General features: G+C 33.7%; 1 protein-coding gene across 10 annotated transcripts in view; it reads left to right on the top strand.

Annotated features, from left to right (window-relative positions):
• Positions 1-19,682, top strand: part of DPH6 (diphthamine biosynthesis 6) — a 198,720-nt gene that overhangs the window by 121,890 nt on the left and 57,148 nt on the right. For all 10 annotated transcript variants that reach the window (XR_013369953.1, XR_013369952.1, XR_013369954.1 and 7 more), the window contains 2 exons: positions 5,964-6,025; positions 18,679-18,773. Coding sequence is in view for 1 of the 10 variants with exons in the window: in XM_077880503.1 (XP_077736629.1) it covers positions 5,964-6,025; positions 18,679-18,773 (157 nt within the window). In the remaining 9 variants the exon portion in view is untranslated. The remainder of the gene's footprint in view (positions 1-5,963; positions 6,026-18,678; positions 18,774-19,682) is intronic.

Genomic DNA, 19,682 nt, shown 5'->3' with positions numbered 1-19,682 from the left:
ACCAGATATAACCTCTGATAAATTTACAGTGTGTCAAAATTGTTTATTTCTCAGGTCTTGCCATTGTTTTGGTTTTATATGTCCAGTGAGATCATCTATTGCTTTCTCTATGAAATGTTACTGAGTGGTTGTCTTTCCTGTGTAAAATGTCTAAAGCATTAGACCATAAATCATATCAGTACCTACCACACTCACTAAACATGACATAGACCCTTTTACCATACTATAAACACTTCTACATGCATCTTATTTCATTATTAATTGAGAAAAAAAAGAAATGTAGCTCTTTTATCTTAGCTATTTATAGCTTTACAGTAATTTTCTACTGTAGTTAAATGGTCTATAATGTGTTTCAGGAAAATATTTGAAAATCTTTAAGTTTTAAGTTTTGATTGAACATTTTTAGTGCCATAGAATATTCAGTGCTTAGCTTAGGAATAAATAAATTGAAAATATTTCTGTGACTATAGTCAATGAGTTTTTAACATAGTGTACCTGTGTGATTCATGTGGAAAAAAATGTGCCCAGTGTGGCTTATGTTTGCATATTTTACTGACTCCTACCTAAAGGCAAACCAAATTACCTTATCCATCATGGAATACAGCAGTCGCTGAAATGAAATGCAACAACTATTTCTATATGTTAACAGTTTAGAGCTGAGACTTGATGATTCTATAATGAATTAAAAGACTACAAGAAAAATGGGAAGATCATCAATATGATCTCCCAGTGGTTACCTTGTAAAACCATATGCTCTTAAATTCCCTTCATGACTTTTAGACAGGCATTTATTTATTCCCAGATCCTTACAAAGAAGAACAAATTATTAGATTCAATCATGAGAGACTTTTAAAATGACATTAATGATGTGTAGCCTAGTGCCCAAGTGCTGAGTGACATAGGTTATGTTGTTTAACCACTATGTAAGAATCAAGGAATTGGAAGGAAAGATAAAAAATGACTTCCATTCATGCTGACCTTGAACGTTCATGATTTAAGTTTCCCACATTTCTGGGACAGGTGGCTCAGTGGTTGAATGTCTGCCTTCTGCTCAGGGTGTGATCCCAGGATCCTGGGATCGAGTCCCACATAATTTGGCTCCCTGCAGGGAGCCTGCTTCTCCCTCTGCCTATGTCTCTGCCTGTCTCTCATGAATAAATAAATAAAATCTTTAAAAAAAAAATTAAGTTTTCCACATTCCCACCCCAAGCCTGCAATAATAGATGATATATGAAGGAAAAGTATTAAAGACATAGCTGTACTAGAAAACATTATAAACATCTCTGTGAAATAGAATTAAGTATACACAAAATAGTAAGCAATAAGCAATACACTTAACCATGGGGCTGTAATACAAAGGATTAGAAAGCAGGCAAAAGCAATTGGGAGGTTTTAATCCTGGGGGAAAGCAGAGACTGAAAGTGTACCATTTGAGGAAGAACTTCAAAGAGATAAAGAAAAATAAAATATTAAAGAAAAGCAGTCAATTAGAAAAATAAATCACAATGAAACTGCATCAAGGTGATGTGAAAAGTAACCAATTAGAAATACTAGAAATGAAACATATAGTTCACTTAAAAAAAAAAAAAAAAAGCTCAGTGGGCAGAATAAACTGTAGGTGAGCCAAGTAAAACAGAGAATGAATGAAGCAGGAAAAAATAATTGACCCAAAAGACAACATAGACAGAAAAAAAAATTAAAGAGCAATTTAAAAATATGCAGGATAGATTGGGATATTGCAATATTTGTGTAATAGATGTTTCAGAAAAAAATTAGAAGGAAAGGCGGAAAAATATTTGCAGATACAAGGACTGAAAATTTTCTATACTTGAAGAAAAATATAAATTTGAGAATTCAAAGTGTATATTAGGTAATACACAGTATAAATAAAAGTAAACACCTACACACATTATATTAAAATTACAGAATGTCACAAGTACATTGAAAACTACAATTTAGCACACAAAAAATATTCCTTGTATGGGAACCACTATTAGACTGCATAAATCTTATTAGGAATGACTAATTTCTAAAAACGTAATTAATATATTGCAACTAAACTATTATTGTAATGAGAGTGAAATAGAACATTGTCAGACATCTAAAACCTACGAGATTTTACCACTTACAGATCTTTAGTAAAAAAATAAAAATAGATTTCAGAGAAATAGACTGAATTCCAGGAGAAATGAATGAGAAACAATTGTGAAAACAGACATTATAAAATATGTGGGTGGGCTTAATTTTTCTCGACAAAAATGATGGAACTAAAAGTTAACAGTAATAACAAATGAAACAGTGAGACTTACTTAATATCTAGTGAAAACATGGTAAATTCTCTCACAAGAGTGCTAAACAAATTGTTAAATTTATATTCTAAGATTCATAAGAAAACAAACACAAAAATCCTTTCAATACAGCATGAGACAGAAAATAAGGAACAAATATGTATAATGCTTAATAAAACAGGAAATCTATAAGATGATAGAAACAGGTCCAGACATATAACATAAAATGTTAAAAATGTAAAATAATTAAACTCCATTCCTTAGAGTTGTCTTTGTAAGATAGGATAAAATTTTTTAAAATCCAATTATTTGTATTTTATAAATGGCATCTAAAACAAAAGCACACAGAAAATTTGAGAATAAATGATGGAAAAGTATATGCCAGTAGAGTATTAACAATGTAAAGCTGGTGTTGTAATATTGGTAAATAGAATATTAGATAAAAATCATATATGGAGATGAATAGGTCATTACTTGATAAAAGGAATAATCTTATAAAAAAGTTAGAAATTGCAAATGTATATGCGCATAACAACATAGATCTCAAATACATAAAATTTTTTCAGAAACCTCGATTTTGTTTTCCACAGTGGCTGCACCATTTAGTAGTCCCATCAACAATACACAAAGGTTCCTTTGTCTCCACATGCTCACAAATACTTATTTCTTGTGTCATTTATTTTAGCTATTCCAACAGGTGTAAATTGATACCTTGTGGTTTTGACTTGCAATTCCCTGATGATGAATGATGTTGAGCATCTTTCACCTGTCAGTTGGCCATCTGTATGTCTTTGAAATAAATGTCCATTTAGATTCTCGCCCATTTTTAAATCAGATTATTTGTGGGGGCTTTTTGGTGTTCAATCATGAAAGTTCTTTATATATTTTGGATATTAACCCCTTACTAGATCTAGCATTTGCAGATATCCTACTTGGTACTTCCTTTTTGTTTTGTTGATGATTTCCTTCACCATGCAAAAGCTTTTTATTTTGGTGTAGTCCTAGTAGTTTGGTTTTGCTTTTGTTTTCTCTTCCTTAGGAGACATACTAGAAAAATGTTTCTATAGCTGATGTCAAAGAAATTGCTTTTCTTCTAGGAGTTTTATGAATTCACATCTCACATCTACGTCTTTAATCCATTTTATTTTTGTATGTGGTGTAAGAAAGTGTCCAGTTTCATTTTTTTCATGTAATTATCTGGTTTTCCCAGCACCATTTGTTAGAGACTGTCTTTTCTCCATTGTATATTCTTTATTCTTCCCTCCTTTGTCATAGATTAATTGACATTATTGACCTTATGGGTTTATTTCTGGGCTCTCCAATCTGTTCCCTTGATGTGTGTAACTATAGATCTGTGTTCCATTGGTCTATATAACTCTCTTTTGTACTAGTACCACACCGCTTTTATCACTAAAACTTTGTAGTATATCTTGAAATCTGGAATTGTGATACCTCCAGCTTTGTTCTTCTTTCTCAAGATTGCTTTGGCTAGTTGAGGTCTTTTATGGTTCCATATAAATTTTAGGATTATCTGTTCTAGTTCTGTGGAAAATGTTATTGGTATTTTGATAGGGATTGCATTAAATTCGTAGGTTGCTTCAGGTAGTATGGACATTTTAACATTTAACATTTTAAGCTGGCTCTTCCAAACCATGGTCATGGAATATCTTTCCATTTGTTTGTATCATGTTCAATTTCTTTCATCATTGATTTATAGTTTTTGAAGTATAGATCTTTTACTTCCTTTGTTAAGTTTATTCATAGGTATTTTATTCTTTTTGGTGCTATTATAAATGGGATTATTTTTTAATTTCTCTTTCTGCTATCTCATTATAAGTGTATAGGAATGCGGCAGATTATTTGTGTTTTAATTTTATATCCTGCATCTTTACTAAATCCATATGTCAATTTTAGCAGTTATTTGGTGGAGTTGTAGAGCTTTCTGTATATAGTATCATGTGCCCAAATACCCATCTACTGGAAAATATAGAATTAAATTCTGGTATATCCATATAATGGAATAGAATACAATAGAAAAAATGAATGGACCAGAGCCATAGTAATTGTTTTTTTTTTTTTTTTGAGCCATAGTAATTGATGTAAGTAAATCTCATTAACAATGTGAATTGAAAAAAAAAAAAAAAAAACAATGTGAATTGAAAAAAATCAAGTTAAAGATTATATCATTCATTTAAACATTTAATATTCATGAACAATACTAAATATTGTTTTGATATATACATTTGTTAAAATTATAAAAGCATAATTAGTAACTCACCAACTTCAAAAGAGTGGTTTACCATGTAGAGGGTAGAAGATATAGATTAAGAGTAGATATATGGTGATGTTCTATTGTGATGGTAGTGTTTATTTCTTTAAAAAAAATGTGTAGAGGAAGTATGGCATGACATTAATGCTTATTAAATCTGACTACATGGTTATTTCTTTCAATGTATTTCATTTACTTATTCTAAATACTGAATTGCCAAGTGATGGTAGAAGTAAAGGAACTGGACAGTCAGGGACAAGTTCATCTACATGTTTACCCATCTCCTTGTAATTATAATTTTAGTGAATATACCATGAGAATAAGATGGCTGTGAAGGGTGTTGACACGAAGAATCTATCTAGTACTACTGGTCTGAGTTGTTTGCTCTGAGTTTCATCTGAAAATACTCAGTGACGGAAGAGTTCTCAACCTTCGCCTGACTTTCCTTCTTCTGATATGCGATGATAAGAAATATCATGTTACCAAAAAAAGGCATCCAACTAGAAGTAGAAAATTATTCATCAGTTTATGTATTCTAAATAATATAAGCCAATAAAAAATAAAAATAACTTATTTAAATGAGGTTAACCAGTACATGTATTATGAATGTAAATATATAAATGTATTGTAGATATAATATCTAAAATAAATTCTTTCATTTCATAACAGATTTGTGATATGACTTTTTCTTCCCTGACAAGTTAGTTTTGGTATGTGGAAAGAATTTATTGCCCATACTTCTCTGCTTATACCTTATTACCTACACAAATTGTACTACATAGTTGAACATCTTTATCTAAGATTGTGCACATATGCTGTTGGTTCAATAATGATTTTTTAGAGTTGTCTCCATCTTGGCTTGGAAAATACATTATCACACAAGTGGTCATTGAAATGAAATGTCATTTAATTTGATAAGACAATTATTTGTATCAATATGGTGTCCTGTGAAGTGAATTACTTATATAAGCATAATGGTCTACTACTCTTCTATTTTCTACTCTTATTCTCTAAGAATTTTGATGTTTAGATAAAACAGAGATACATAAGAAAACTGTTGTCCATGTAAAATAACAGTTAAAATACCAAGGTATCTTTGAAATGATACCTGTTTTTCCATTCAAATTATAGTTGCTCAAAAGTGAGTTAAAACCATGAATCTGGAAGTTGACACAGTGCAATGAAGTGATTTGATATGAAACTTATTTTTCAGGAATAAGAAAACCAGTTACCCAGGGGAAATAGAAAAATAAATACTAGCAAAATACGTCTTACTTTAGGATCAAAGCAATTTAAAATATACACAGACTGGTTTCCTATGCAAGGAGAGGCAAAGGGAAGGGTAATGTGTCTTTAGACTTACAATCTGATAGTTATCTTAACAAAAAATTAATCTTTCTTGGCAGGTTTAGATCCAGATAAGCATCTTGGAAAAACTCTGGATCAAATGGAACCTTATCTCTTAGAGGTAAGAATTTATATTATTTCTCAAAACATAGGCATCTAAAGGAAGAAAAAAATTAGGCCATGATACGATGATTATAAAATGAATTTTATTTTGGAAAAACTCTAATAACATTCATGATATAGTTTGGTAAAAAAATTAAACTTATGAGGATATGGAAATGTCTAAAATTAACTATGAAAATCATTCCCAGCTTGTTAGTCTGAATAAAGAAGTAAGCTATACCTAAAAGGAAACTTACTCTGTCAGAAGATTTCTTTTATTAACATGGACACTGTATACTATGTACTATATTCCTAAAGTAGCTGATGGTCTCTGTGATCAGATGCTTTTCAATCAGAAATATGAGTAGGAACTTCCTTCAGAGATGATCTAATCTAACCTCTTGTCTTTTACCAATTAGGAAATTAACTTGCAGAGTAACAAAACATTATTTTAAGGTTTCAAGTAACAGCTGTTTAACCCATACCATTGTCAAATCCTAAACATGTTCTACATTTTAAAGAAAGATTTAGTTATTTTCATTCTTTCTGTTAACTGTTATTATTATATTCTGGGAGAATTTGCGGGCAAATATTATTCATATGGCAATGACAACTAAAGACGTATAATGATGAGAGTATTTTATTTCACAATTACGTTGAAAAAAAAAGAAAATTACCCTATTTCTATGAAAGAACTGAACTCCTCTAAAAAGTTCTCATCTTTCCCTTCCCTACTCTTAAGTTTATCAACATTGTCTCTGGACATTGTTAATACAATTGCTGTGATGGGGTAGCAGTTACCTTTACTAACGTTATGATTTTCACATTGTCTTTCAGTTATTTGCACTTGATTATTTTATGGCTTATCAATATGTACCAAATGCTTAGAAATCCCTGAAATGTTCATTCTTTTTTTCACTAAGCATCAGTAAATGTCTTATATATGTGAGGCAAATAGCAAAGATAAAAATAAAAATGAAATGAGCATATAATTGCGACAAATTATATTTGATTTCTAGACAGTTTGATGTCACTTATTTAAGTTGATCAAATGGACATGGTTGCTTTTTATGCTCCTCTTATAGGACTTTGCTCACGGCAATTTGTGCTATAGCTAACATTGTATCTATGTTCACATCTATTCCCTATCAGATTAAATTTTGCTTCTGAAAAAAAACAATGTAGATAAATAATGAAATTAAGTTTATGGGAGTAAAAGAAAGAGAACCTCAGAAATGAGAGACTGGGTCTTTGGCAAAAGAGCTTTTTGTAAGCTGTTATGAGTTCAGGTGTCAAACATGCAGAAATTCTTTGTAGAATAGGCATCTAAGGCTTTGGGATTGCCGTGATGTCGATTATGAGTTAACCTGAATATTATCATAGAATATTTAAACACAAAAATTGCAGAAATCATTTTACTGAATCTTCAGCATGGCCTGGCAATCTTATATGGCTCTAGAAAAATTACCTACCCATTCTCTATAATGGCTATTTCAGTCCTTCTCTAACTCTCCTCAGAATCCAATCCGCTTCACTTTTCGCCTCACTTTTGATTGGATGGTTTGTTTCTTTCTTCACAAAGAGAAAATAGAACCCATCATACTGGAAATCCCTCTGCCCCTGAGCACCACCCCTGTTAACTGCACCCAGGCATATTTTTGCCTCCTGTAACTGGGAGAAGTATACTTTCTCCCACAAATGGCTAACACTCTTCCTGTGCTCTGGATCTCATTAGCACCTTCCTTTTTAGAGACCTGCAATCACTCACCCCTTCCAGTAGCTTCCTCCTCTTTCTCCTTACTGTCTCCTTCACATCATTATTGAAACATGCCACTGTCTCTCCCATTCTAAAGATTCCCTACCTCCACTCTAGTTAGTCCTCTAGCTACTTCTCTTCTTTGCTTCAAAGCCAAAAATTTCATACATGTTATCTATGTTGATGATCAGTGCTTCCTCATGTCTCAGACACCTTACATACCTGGAGTCTGGCTTCTCCTTCCACCTCTAAATGGATACAGCTCTGACCAAGATCACCCATGATCTCTATCTTGCCAAACCCAAACAACACTTCTTAGCCCTTATGTAGCAGTTATAAATACTCCTTAAAATGCTTCCATCAGCATCCATGATGCCACATTCTCCTAATTTGTCTCCTTTTGTTCTGGTCACTCTTAGTCTCTTTTGCCAGTTCCTAGTCTAGGCCCCATTTCACTCTGTCACCTTTTTCTGGGTGATCTCAATCACTCACATGGCTTTAAAGAATAGCTATAAACTATTCTAATCTATTCTACTGTAATTATGTCACTCACTTCAGAACTTTGCTTACTGGCTAAAATCCAAAAAAAATTTTAAGGTTTTATTTATTTATTCATGAGAGACACACAGAGAGAGAAGCAGAGACACAGGCAGAGAAGCAGGCTCCCTGCGGAAAGTCCCATGCAGGACTCAATCCCAGGAACCTGAGATCATGACCTGAGCCAAAGGCAGACACTCAACCGCTGAGCCACTCAGGTGCCCCAAATTCAAATTCTTTAGAATCCACTTTTCCTCACATACTCTGGCCAACCCATTAGGTGGTCTTGTCTGCTCTATCTCCAGAATATATTCTAAATACAAGCACTTCTCACTGTCTCTGTTGCTACCACCACAAGATAGTCATCTCTTGTCTGGAATACTTTATTAACCCTTAATTGGTCTCCTTACTTCCAGCATTGCCCTGTTATGATCCATTATTCATACAAATGCCAGAGTAATTTTTTTTAAGTGTACATCGAATAATATCACTGCTTTGTTTAAAATTTATATAGTTTCTCATTGCAATTATATTAAGATCCAAATTCCTATGAGATCATAACTGGTGAAACTATATATGATCAGCATTCTCTCAATTTTTCAGGCTCATTTTCCACTAGTCTCTATCTCACTCACTAAATCAGAGCCACAGATTCCTCCTTATTACTGAAATATTCACCCTTAGGTGCTTAAATGAAAAAAATTGAGGAGCCAGAATTTCAATAAGAACAGAACCTTTAATACCCTCAAGACATTTTCTAATTCAAAAATTGGTACAGGGATACCAAGAAGTTGAGGAGAAAACTCCAGCAGAGAAGCTGAGTAGAGCTTTCAGTAGCTTCATAGCACCAAAGAGACAAGAATTGGAATTTAGGGCAAACCAAAGTGGAGTGGGACCTGTTTAACCCTCCAGGTATTCAACTGGACTCCTAATTGAATTATATCTTAGGTGTAAAGGCAAACCAGAAATACTCCAGCCCTTGCAAATACTTCTATCCAACTTTGAATCATACCAATCCTAGACTGAGTTAAAGTGATCTGCTGCTAATCGTATTGCTTCACCTTGGAAGAGCAGATAGTTAAAATGTGGTGAGTGCCCATTATGGAATACAAGTCTACAGTTAGAAAAATATATTCAGTATGTTTATAGCAGCAGAGTTGAATGCATAAAAGTAACATTGAAATGAATTAAAAATATAGGTGCACAGAATAATAATACATTTCAAAAATAGATAAAAGATACACATTAAATACTTCTAAATTTTTGCCTGTGATAAGGAAAAAAAGGGATAAAGTATACAAAGAAATAATAATTAGAAAAAAAAACAGCATAAAATACCTACATATTAGTGAAAATTTGAGATATAATAAGGCATGGGGAACTAAACAAAAAAACATTTTTTTTTTCTGTCCTGTGATGCATGCAACTAATATTTTGGTGTATTCTGTAATGGTTTATTTCCTAAGAGCTTGTTTTTTCACACAAGTTTACATAGTTATGTGGTTGTACATATTTTATTTACAAACTATGTTGACTATACATATAGTTTGTGTCCTTTTTTCTCCTAGCATTATGTCATATTTATTTTCTTGCATAACTGAATATAGTTAGAAAATACATTAATTAATGGCTGTGTGGACTCCATCATATTTATATCCTACATATGAATATATTTTGACAAATTGGAAATATTTATTTCTAAATTATTATAAACAATGTTACTTATTTTTAAATTGTAATAAACAGTGTTATGATTATGATCTTTTCTAATAAATCTTCCAATACATTTCTGGTTATTACCCCAGAGAAATTCCTAGGACTATAATTTCTGGATCAAAAAATATAACTTTAAAGATTGTAGATTTATTACTCTAAATTAACTATGGAATAATCTTAGTTATTGCTTCTTAAGCTTCTGCAATTTCCTAAAATTATCATCTGATAAGTGAACAAATGGATTCTAAAATTATCTTATCCTTTGAGTTTTTCCCCCAGGACTACTTTCCCATTGTTCAAAAAAGTAGATGAATTTTAATATAAAAGTTGCATCAAATTTTAAAGGTTTAGAACTGTCCCTTATATGTTTGTTCAGAGTATTCTTATTTTTATGATATTTTATAATATTTGTTAAAGTTCATCTTCTCAAATGGGTCTTCAGTAAATTCATGCTTTACCTACTTTTATAGTAAAGCTGTGTATTTATTAAGTGCTTGCTAAGTGCCATATTCTGTGCTAAGTGCTTTTTATGGATTTTATTTTATCAGCTAACTTATGAGATTGTGACTATTGATATTTACATTTTATAGATGAGGGATCATTCAGAGGGTGAGTTACTTTCTCCACAGTCACACAGCTGGGAAGTAGCAGATGTTGAATATCTGCTTAAATCCCTCTGACTTCAGAACCTATGTTCCTTTGTATTCTTAAAAATCATTTTGAGGATTAAATAATTATATCATTCTCTTAACTTTAAGGCATAAAATAAATGGTCTTTAATTAGTAGTAATACTCTTGGTTCTAGTAGCAGCTGAATGTCATAAAGGTGATGGTTGAAGCCATGGAGTGCATGGGCTATATCCCAGGGAATAAATTGATTATGAAGAATGTATTACAGAGGATAATGAGGAGTATTTATAATTTAGGAGCAGCAGGAAGGAGTTGGAATAGCAGGCCACATAAAATTTGAAAAGGTTAAGGTCATTGGACTCTCCCAGCAAACTGCCATTCATGCTGAGGTGCCAATGAACACAGCCACCATCCATCCAATTTCCCAATGCAGAAAGCTGGCAATTTTCCTTAATACTTTCCTTAATAACTTTAATAACTTTCTTCACTCCTCCATTCAGTTAGTCACTTATTCAGCTTCCTAACAATATGTCTCAAAATACCTGCCCTCACCTCTTTGTCCTCATTGTATTTCCCCAGTTCAGGAAATCTTTACTCCCTGCCTAGATTCCTCCAGCAACTTCTCAGTTCTTTGTGCTTCTTGACTTTCTTTCCTCCAGCCCATTCTCCACTGTGCAACCAGAATGTTTGCACAGATAAAAGATAAATCTGATCCGTTCATTTTTTTCATGGTTTCTCACTGACCTTAGGATAATGACTTAGCATGACTTATGCAGCCCCAAAGGATCTGTTCTCTTTCTAGTCAGCCTCATCTCATCGTTATTCATCTAGTTATGATCCAGTTTTGCCATACTTACTTAAGTTTCCAGTACCCATCATGTGCTCTGGGACTTAACGTATACTTTTCCTTCTGGAACAGTCTTTACTTCTCTTCTGTTTTCTCTCTCTTCTTCGCCCTTTCTTCTCTCCTTTTAGCCTTTCCTGGCTAACTCACTCTTCAGATATCAGCCCAAGTTTTACTTTAAGAAGCCTTTGGGTTCCTTCTGGTTAGGTACTGTCCTTTACACTCCCCCAGCATCTCATGCATGCACCAAACCAATCACTACCCTTTATTGCAAAGCTGCTCTTTGCAGGATTTATATGTCTGCTTCCATCATTATCCCAAGCACCTAAAACAATACCAAACCTATAGTAGACATTCAATAAATGCTTCTTGAATAAGTGCTATGAATGATTATATGCAGCATGAAATTATTTTGTATGTTAAGCATATCATTTATAAAATGAAATTTTAGCAGTTATTATAAACCTCATAGCTTTCTAAGGGTGGTGAGAGGGATGAAGTATGATTTGATTTGAGTTTTTTTATTCTAATTTTAAGATGACAGATAAATGAAACAGGTTTAAAAGAAGAAAAATCTTGATTTAATAAATTCTCCCAATTGGGTTTATTATAATCTTCTAAAGGGATAAAAATCAAATGGAAACCAGATGCCCTTAACTTTTTCACTTCAATAATCAGTAGCATTCAAATGGAATTATTATGAATATGAATATTCATCTATATAAATAAGTATGTCAGAAAAAAAATAGAATCATATACATAATTTCCTTTTTATTTACTAGGAATTCACTTTTTAAATGTTCAGACTCCAAGACATTCTTATAATCCATGAAATAACCCAAGTCAGCCACAGCTGTTTAATATGCTTTTTAAAATGCTCATCTTAACAACAGTTAGATGGCAAACCAATGTTCACTTTCCCTAAAAGCTTTATCTAAGAGAGAACATAGCACAATTTGGATATATGTGAAGCAATGAACATGCTTTAATGCAGTGAAAATTATATTGTGTAATAAGTAAAAAAATGATCTTGTTTTATTAATAATCCAGCTGGTTAGAAAACAGCAACATACTTCTTTTCAACTGTTTAAGGTCCTTTAGAACTTTTATTTTATCTATTATATTAGCTTTATATCTTTGTATTCATACAGCGGTTGGGACCAAATGTGGATATCAGACAAAGTAGTATGTGTGTTAAGCTTACCCAGTAGTCAGCTAGTCCAAATCTTTTTCTATATAACATTTCCCAAATGTCTCAAAACAGGGGGAGCGGGGATTAGGAGGTTGGGGGATAAGACATCACCGATTCAGTGGCTAATGGGATAAGGAAAACATTGAGTATCACGTGTGCATTTTATTTATGACTCTTTCAGATTTCCAATACCAGAGGATAAAAATGCAATTTCTTAGGGTAGAAAAAAAGAAGTCAGTAACTTTCTCTGCCCTTTTACTTGGTAATTCTGATTAGCAGTGGCTTTATTTCTGGTTCATATTAAACCTATTAGCTTATGTTGATCAGGCCCTCTTCTGGGAGCATGCATGCATGAGTATTTGGACCATAAGTAGGGCACCTAATTGGTCACTGAGTACTGTCTGCTACACACTGCTGAGAAGGACCTGGAGAGAGTCTAAGGGATTTAGAAAATAGCCTCATGAGAAAAAGTCACATATGAAAAATTTCAAGTTCAGGATGGTACATATTGATACAGTACAGAAATACATCACAAGCCAGGATAAGGTTGTTCCACAGACAATAACAAGAGCAATTCCTTTTAAGTGGAAGAGAAAAAAGCTAAATATTGGAGTTTGTCACTTTGTATTTCATTTTATAAAATTTATTATTTTTTTTCAGATAGTCAAGATCCTTTTGAATTTTATTTTATCTATTGTATTGTTTTTTCTTAAAGATTTTATTTATTTATTCATGAGAGACACACAGAGAGGCAGAGACACAGGCAGAGGGAAAAGCAAGCTCCCCGCAGGGAGTCTGATACGGGACTCAATCGTGGGACCCCAAGATCACGCTCTGAGCTGAGGCAGATGCTCAACTGCTGAGCCACTCAGGCGTCCCTTTTGTATTGGCTTTATATCTTTTATCCATGCAAAAGATGGGACCAAATGGCTGAAGTGTTTGTCTACAGAGTTTGATTTTTATTGAATAGGTAATAGTCACCAAAAAGTTTTAAGCAGATGAGTGCCATGGTCATTTATTGTTAAGGAAAATTAGTATGATGATGATATATAGGAAAGATTGGGAAGTGTAAAAACTAAGGAGGAAGATAAGAGATGACTGTAATAATAGTTCAAGTGTGAAGTGATCATGAAGGATGTTAGAATGGAATACATTTGTTTACTTTGTCCTTCTTATTCACTGCCATATGCCTAGCATTTGGAACAGAATATGGCACTTAGTAAGTACCAAGTAAAGATTTGTTGATTCAATAAATGAATTAATGAAAAAGTTTAAAATGTAGGCTCTGTTGCAGAAAGAATGACAGAAAGAAAGGAAGGAGTTAAGTTCTTCCGTATTTCTAGCTTTCAGTATGAATGAACAATTACAGAAACAGGGAATTGAGCATTACAGAAATAGGGAGAAATGGTTATAAGAAAAAAGAATTAAGAACTTTGTTTTATTCATGTTAAATTTAAGACAAGACTCCCAAATAAAACACTCAATAAGAATTTTGAGTGGGGACTAATATATGGGAGAGAGATCATGAGCTAAGATTTTTGCTTTGAGAACCATTTGCATAGAAGTAATCGATATAGAAGTGGTCATGATCCTCAAAGAAAGGAGTACGTAGATAAAAGAGCAGAAGGCCCAAGGGAAGGGCAAATTAATCTAATAGAGAAAAAATACTATGTACTCAGTGTTTCCTGTGCACTAGGGATTGAGTTAAAAGCTTTGCATGTATCATTTATCTGTCTTAACAGTCACAACATGCCCATAAAGGTGTAGGTATTACCTAGGAAAATGGAAATTCAGAGAAGATAAGTAATTTATCCCAGGTCCCATGCCTAATAATTAGTGTTGGGGCCAGGATATGAACCTAGATCTCTCTATCCTTGGTTTCCATCTTTGCTGAAACTACTCTCTGTTCATGAATTTCATTTGTCTTTTTCACTAAATCCTCTAACATATTTACATTAGTTATGTTATAGTCCTTGCCTACTGAGTGCAGTATTTGATTAATGTTGGATCTATTTCTATTTTTCTGTTTGTTTTTCTATTGATTATAGGCCAGTTTTTACTTTTTGGAATCTCTTAATTTTTTAACATATTTTATGGTAGATACTGAAATAAAAAAGAACAGTAGAGACTAAAGTAAATAATATTTACTCCCCAAAAGCCATATCCCTTCCTCTGATAGCTAGCCTGGGGTATTTATTCTGTTTAATATCCAGCTGAGCTTGGTCTGATCTGATTGCATTTTTTCCCATTTACTACTTGTTTTCAAATGCTTTAAGAGTAGTATCAGGGCTTTTCATTTATCAGGGCTTGTGATCTATGCTTGCTTCATTGAGTCTAGTTATCTCTGTCTCTATCTCTGTCTCTCTCCTTTTCCTCCCCTCACCTGTTTTCCCCTCTCTTCCTCTGCTCCCCATCCTCCCCCCCTTCTTTCTTTTCTCTCACCCTCTCCCCCTGCTTTGCTATCCTGCCACTAGAGTTTTGTGCCTGCTTATTGCTATGAGCCTCTCCTTGCCTTCTTCCTGACCTTCCATGCCTTGGAAAAAAATCTCTGTCTTCTTGCCCTGTCCCCAGTCTTTTGCAAAGGGAAAGCTCAATAGAAAAGATGTGATGAGCTGATACTTCCAAAGGAATCTCTCTCTCTCCTTCTGTCCTGGCCACAGCCTTTTGCATGTAGCCACGATGTGCACTTGGTTAAGGCCTTTGGGAAATAGCTGGCAAGCTATGGGAAGGAACTGGCAGGCTAAACAGACTCCCTGGGTCTCCTCAGGACTCTTAATAAGCCATCACAGAAGTCCACAGATGGTCATGTGTTTGGCTGCTTTCTACACACACTGCTAGAAGTCCCCCATCTGTGGAAGTATGCTGTTTGCCCAATAAGAAGGTAGCTATTGATCTTTACTCACCTAGGAAAGGCTCACCCTGGTCTGGAATTTAGTTCATCCAGACTTCTTTGCATCCTCAGCTCTCCTTATGTGAAACAAACAAACAAACAAATCCTGATTTTATAAACTGTCTGGCATGTTTTTGCTGTTTTGATGACTATAACTGCCTACTTCGACTTTTTACGTATTAACTAAAACTGTTAAATACATTTTAATCATTAATAAATATTAGACCTTAGTGAGAAATAGACAAAAGAAAAATGTTTGTAACTTTTCAATATAGATTGCTATTTTATATACTTAAATTATGGAAAGAATCATGACAATTCAGTGAGAAACTAAACTAGAAAAACTGTTACCTATTTAGCATTTTTTATAAAAAAGAGAGTTACAAACTGTATTTGTAATGATTAAGTGCTGGCATACAATAATGGCAATTTTTTTTTGAAACCAGACACAGACCTGAGACATGTTAGGAATAAAGTTGCAACTTTCTGTGAACAGTGTATTAGTAACATAAACTTGCAGGTTTTAGAAAAGTAAATTGAATATTTTTACCATTAACCTGTCTCTGGATTCTCCACTTCTCTAAACTGACCCTTTCTAGAATGGGCATACATCATGCTTTTGTGCTACAAGGATGTTGATTTCTGATAGATTGCTATGGCTTAGAAGAAGATTCATTACAGAAAGTGGTTGGCTAGCGTGGGCTTCACTTCTTCAGAAAGTTCTCTTGGAACATCAGAGGGCCTTGAAGCTGGCTAAAAGTAAGCCAATAAAGATGGATTTTTCTCTGAGGACTTATGTCTATTAGAGCTTGAAGCTAGTAGAGTTTAGAGTGGCTGCAAAAGACATCCTAAGGATTCATAGTCAGAGAACTTCTTGGTTCATCAGCTGTAGAAATTACTGAGCTCTTTATTCGAATTTCTTGACCTAGAATCTGTGTTCATGCTGATGAATCTGTAATAAAAAGGGCAAAGAGATTGTGTGGGTTATTTATAGAAGCTACATCACTCTTTCATTATCTTGCTGTGTTTAAATATAGGGTGTAGTATATTTGATAAGCTTCAAAAGACCAGGGATGTTATCTTGCTTACTTTCAGGTCTTCTTTATCTAACACAACCTGCCTAATAATCATTGTTCAATAAATACTGGTTGAAGAAGTTATTGAATTAATATTATGGAAATATTTTGTGTGAACTGAAAATATCGCTGGATACATTCAAATTTTAGATTTCCTAGTACTGGCAGTCTTTTTATAATGATAATATATTGGTTTAACATAACAGTTGATATTCTTTTTACCAAAGGCTAATAGAACTACTTCAGTAGGATACAGCTATGCCAATTTTAATTTAAAAATCCAGTTATTCTTTGGTGGTAGATTATGGAAATTATGCAAAGCTTGAGTAAAGCATTTTCCAATAAAAGGAAGCTAATAGTTGATAGGGTATACTCCCACATAAAAATACCACAAAGGTGAGATCAGAAAGTTCATTTGGTGGAAAGTTGCTGGAATGAGAAAATCAGTGAAAGGGATATCACCAAAAAAAAAAAAAAAAAAAAAAGGACAAACCCTAGCTACCAGAATGAGGAAACATCCCTGAAACCCATAGCCCATCATTATTTCTACATTTTTATTACAAAGCAGATATTAATTTAATTTGATTTAAGATGGGAAAGTAACTTTTTTAAAAGATTTTATTTATTCATGAGAGACAGACACACAGAGAGAAAGAGGCAGAGGGAGAAGCAGGCCCCATGCAGGGAGCCCAATGAGGGACTCAATCCCGGGACTCCAGGATCACGCCCTGGGCTGAAGGCAGACACTCAACTTCTGAGCCACCCAGGCATCCCTATGGGAAAGTAATCTATTCCTGTTATCTGCTCCCATCAGGACCAATTGCTTCTCTACTTCATAAGTCTACATGGTGAAAATTTCTGCTTTGCTCTTATGAGCTCAAAGAAAATGCCACCCAGTTTTCTTTCCCTCACTTTTCTTACTATTTGACTTTATGGTGTCATTCATATGACTGCTGATCTTGGAAAGAGCAGTAGAATTCTCACAGACCCTTGCTTTAAATCCCTAAGGGCACACAGTCAAGAGTTTAAATGTAATGGATTCAGAATTACAGCGCAACCACAAAAGTAACCAGAGAAATAAATGCATAACTATTCAAATAAAGCTGAAGATTTAGCCCATAGTGGAACATTAGCAGTAACAGTGAACATCAGTGGAGTCACTCTTACTTTGGGCAATGAGGACTTTGGACTAGGAGGGGCTATAAGCAGGGAAAGCTGTGAAATTCAGAATGAAGGAGATGGAGCATGATAATAAAGCCTCAACACAAGAGCAGGAAGATTCTCTGACACAATCAGTTGAGAGTGTTCCCTGGCACTGATTCCAGCCACATACCAGCCAAATGGGAAATTATTTTACTCTCTGTATCAAGATTATTTAGATAATATAGCTTATATTTAATGCAAACCACAGGTTGGTTGTTTCTTTGCTTGCTTCTTTTTTAATTTCAGGTTTAATTAGACAACACAATAAGCTATCCCAACTTCTCTTGGAGCGGACCTTCCTAAGCTTGTCTATAGCTTTGGAACTTTATTTGTTCTCAGTACCTTTGCAACTTCACTAATAATAACCTCAAACATAATAACCATGTGTGTGACTCCTTTCTGTTCACAGGCCAAAAGAAAGGCCTTAGATTGCTTTCTCTGTGTCTCTGAGAAATGCTCTGAACACAACCTGTTTTTTTCCCATTCACATATAGGTTAAAGGGTAAAGGGAAGCACACGTCGGCAACATATATTTTCATTTAGTACCTAACCTTTTCTCCTTAGCCTTCTTTGAATCGAAAGCTAGTGTCCTTCTTAAAATTTATAGTAATCTCTAAGTTTCCTCATTATACATAAAATGTTAGAACACCTGCTCTAAGTAGAAATATAGTTGCTTTCCTATAGCTTGTGATAGATTTTGGAATTAAAGTTTCTTGCGTGGATTTTTTTTAGGAAAAAATAATATTAAGTGAGCCTTTTTACTGTCTAATTCTAAGTTTCTGTTTTGTTGTTGTTGTTGTTGTTTTGTTATTGTTTTCCTATCTCCAGCTTTCTAAGAAGTATGGAGTCCATGTTTGTGGAGAAGGTGGAGAGTATGAAACATTCACTTTGGATTGCCCTCTATTTAAGAAGAAAATAATTGTGTAAGATACCATTTCAGCATTTTCTTCCCTCTCCTTACATTTAAGTGATGGAAACAACTTAACATTAAGCTTGAGGCAACTTTTGTTGGGAGAAATAGAACGTGTCCTCTAAGTTCACAAACACTCAATTTGTTTAATACCAGTGAAGTTGTCTGAATACCTAAATCAATACCTGACAAGATGAGGCCTTCATAGAAGGCTATAAACTTTTTAGACATTGCACTTTTCGTTTACTTGCTGATTATGCCCTGCAGTAAAAGTGGTACCTGCACACTGACACTTTTATCCTTCCATGAAGTATGAATTGCCTGTATTATTTATCTTTCATTACAGCTACATTTGATAAACTGCCACATCAGTAGCCTGTGGGTTCCATTAACTCCATCCTCTTTTTCCCTTTTCTTGGCTTTTACAACTTGGAATAGTAATGCTAAACATTTCTATTTTATTATTTGGGGTTATTTTTACATATAAACTTTGTTTCTGAGTGAATTCAGTTTATGGCAAGCACTGTGATTTCTTTGCCACAGATTGTTAAAATTAGTAAAGTGAGAAACAAGAACTTTTTTTTCACCGTTAACATTGTTATCTGTACTCTAATTTGTGTTGTCCTTCTCCTATGCCAAGAGAGCACTTTGTCTGCTTTTCCTAAGCTCTTTTCTTAGAAAAGATTGGCAGAATTATGCTTGATTTCAGGAGGCTCATCTGATGAAAGATTGGAATCCTGTATTAAGTGGACAGCTTCAGTATGTTCACCACTTAGGGGTGATTCCTTTGTACATCTTAATAATGAGCAGAGGAGTGATCTAAGAAAATTAAGACAATTCTAAATGAATTTTCTAAAAAATGTCTATTTAGTGAAACATGGCCAAGACATTTTCATTATCATATTTGTAATATTCATCCACT

This window comes from Canis aureus, chromosome 32 (assembly GCF_053574225.1).
Source record: "Canis aureus isolate CA01 chromosome 32, VMU_Caureus_v.1.0, whole genome shotgun sequence".
NCBI lineage: Eukaryota > Metazoa > Chordata > Mammalia > Carnivora > Canidae > Canis > Canis aureus.
The sequence above is the reverse complement of the archived record's forward strand: the minus strand, read 5'-3'. Positions and strand labels throughout refer to the sequence as shown.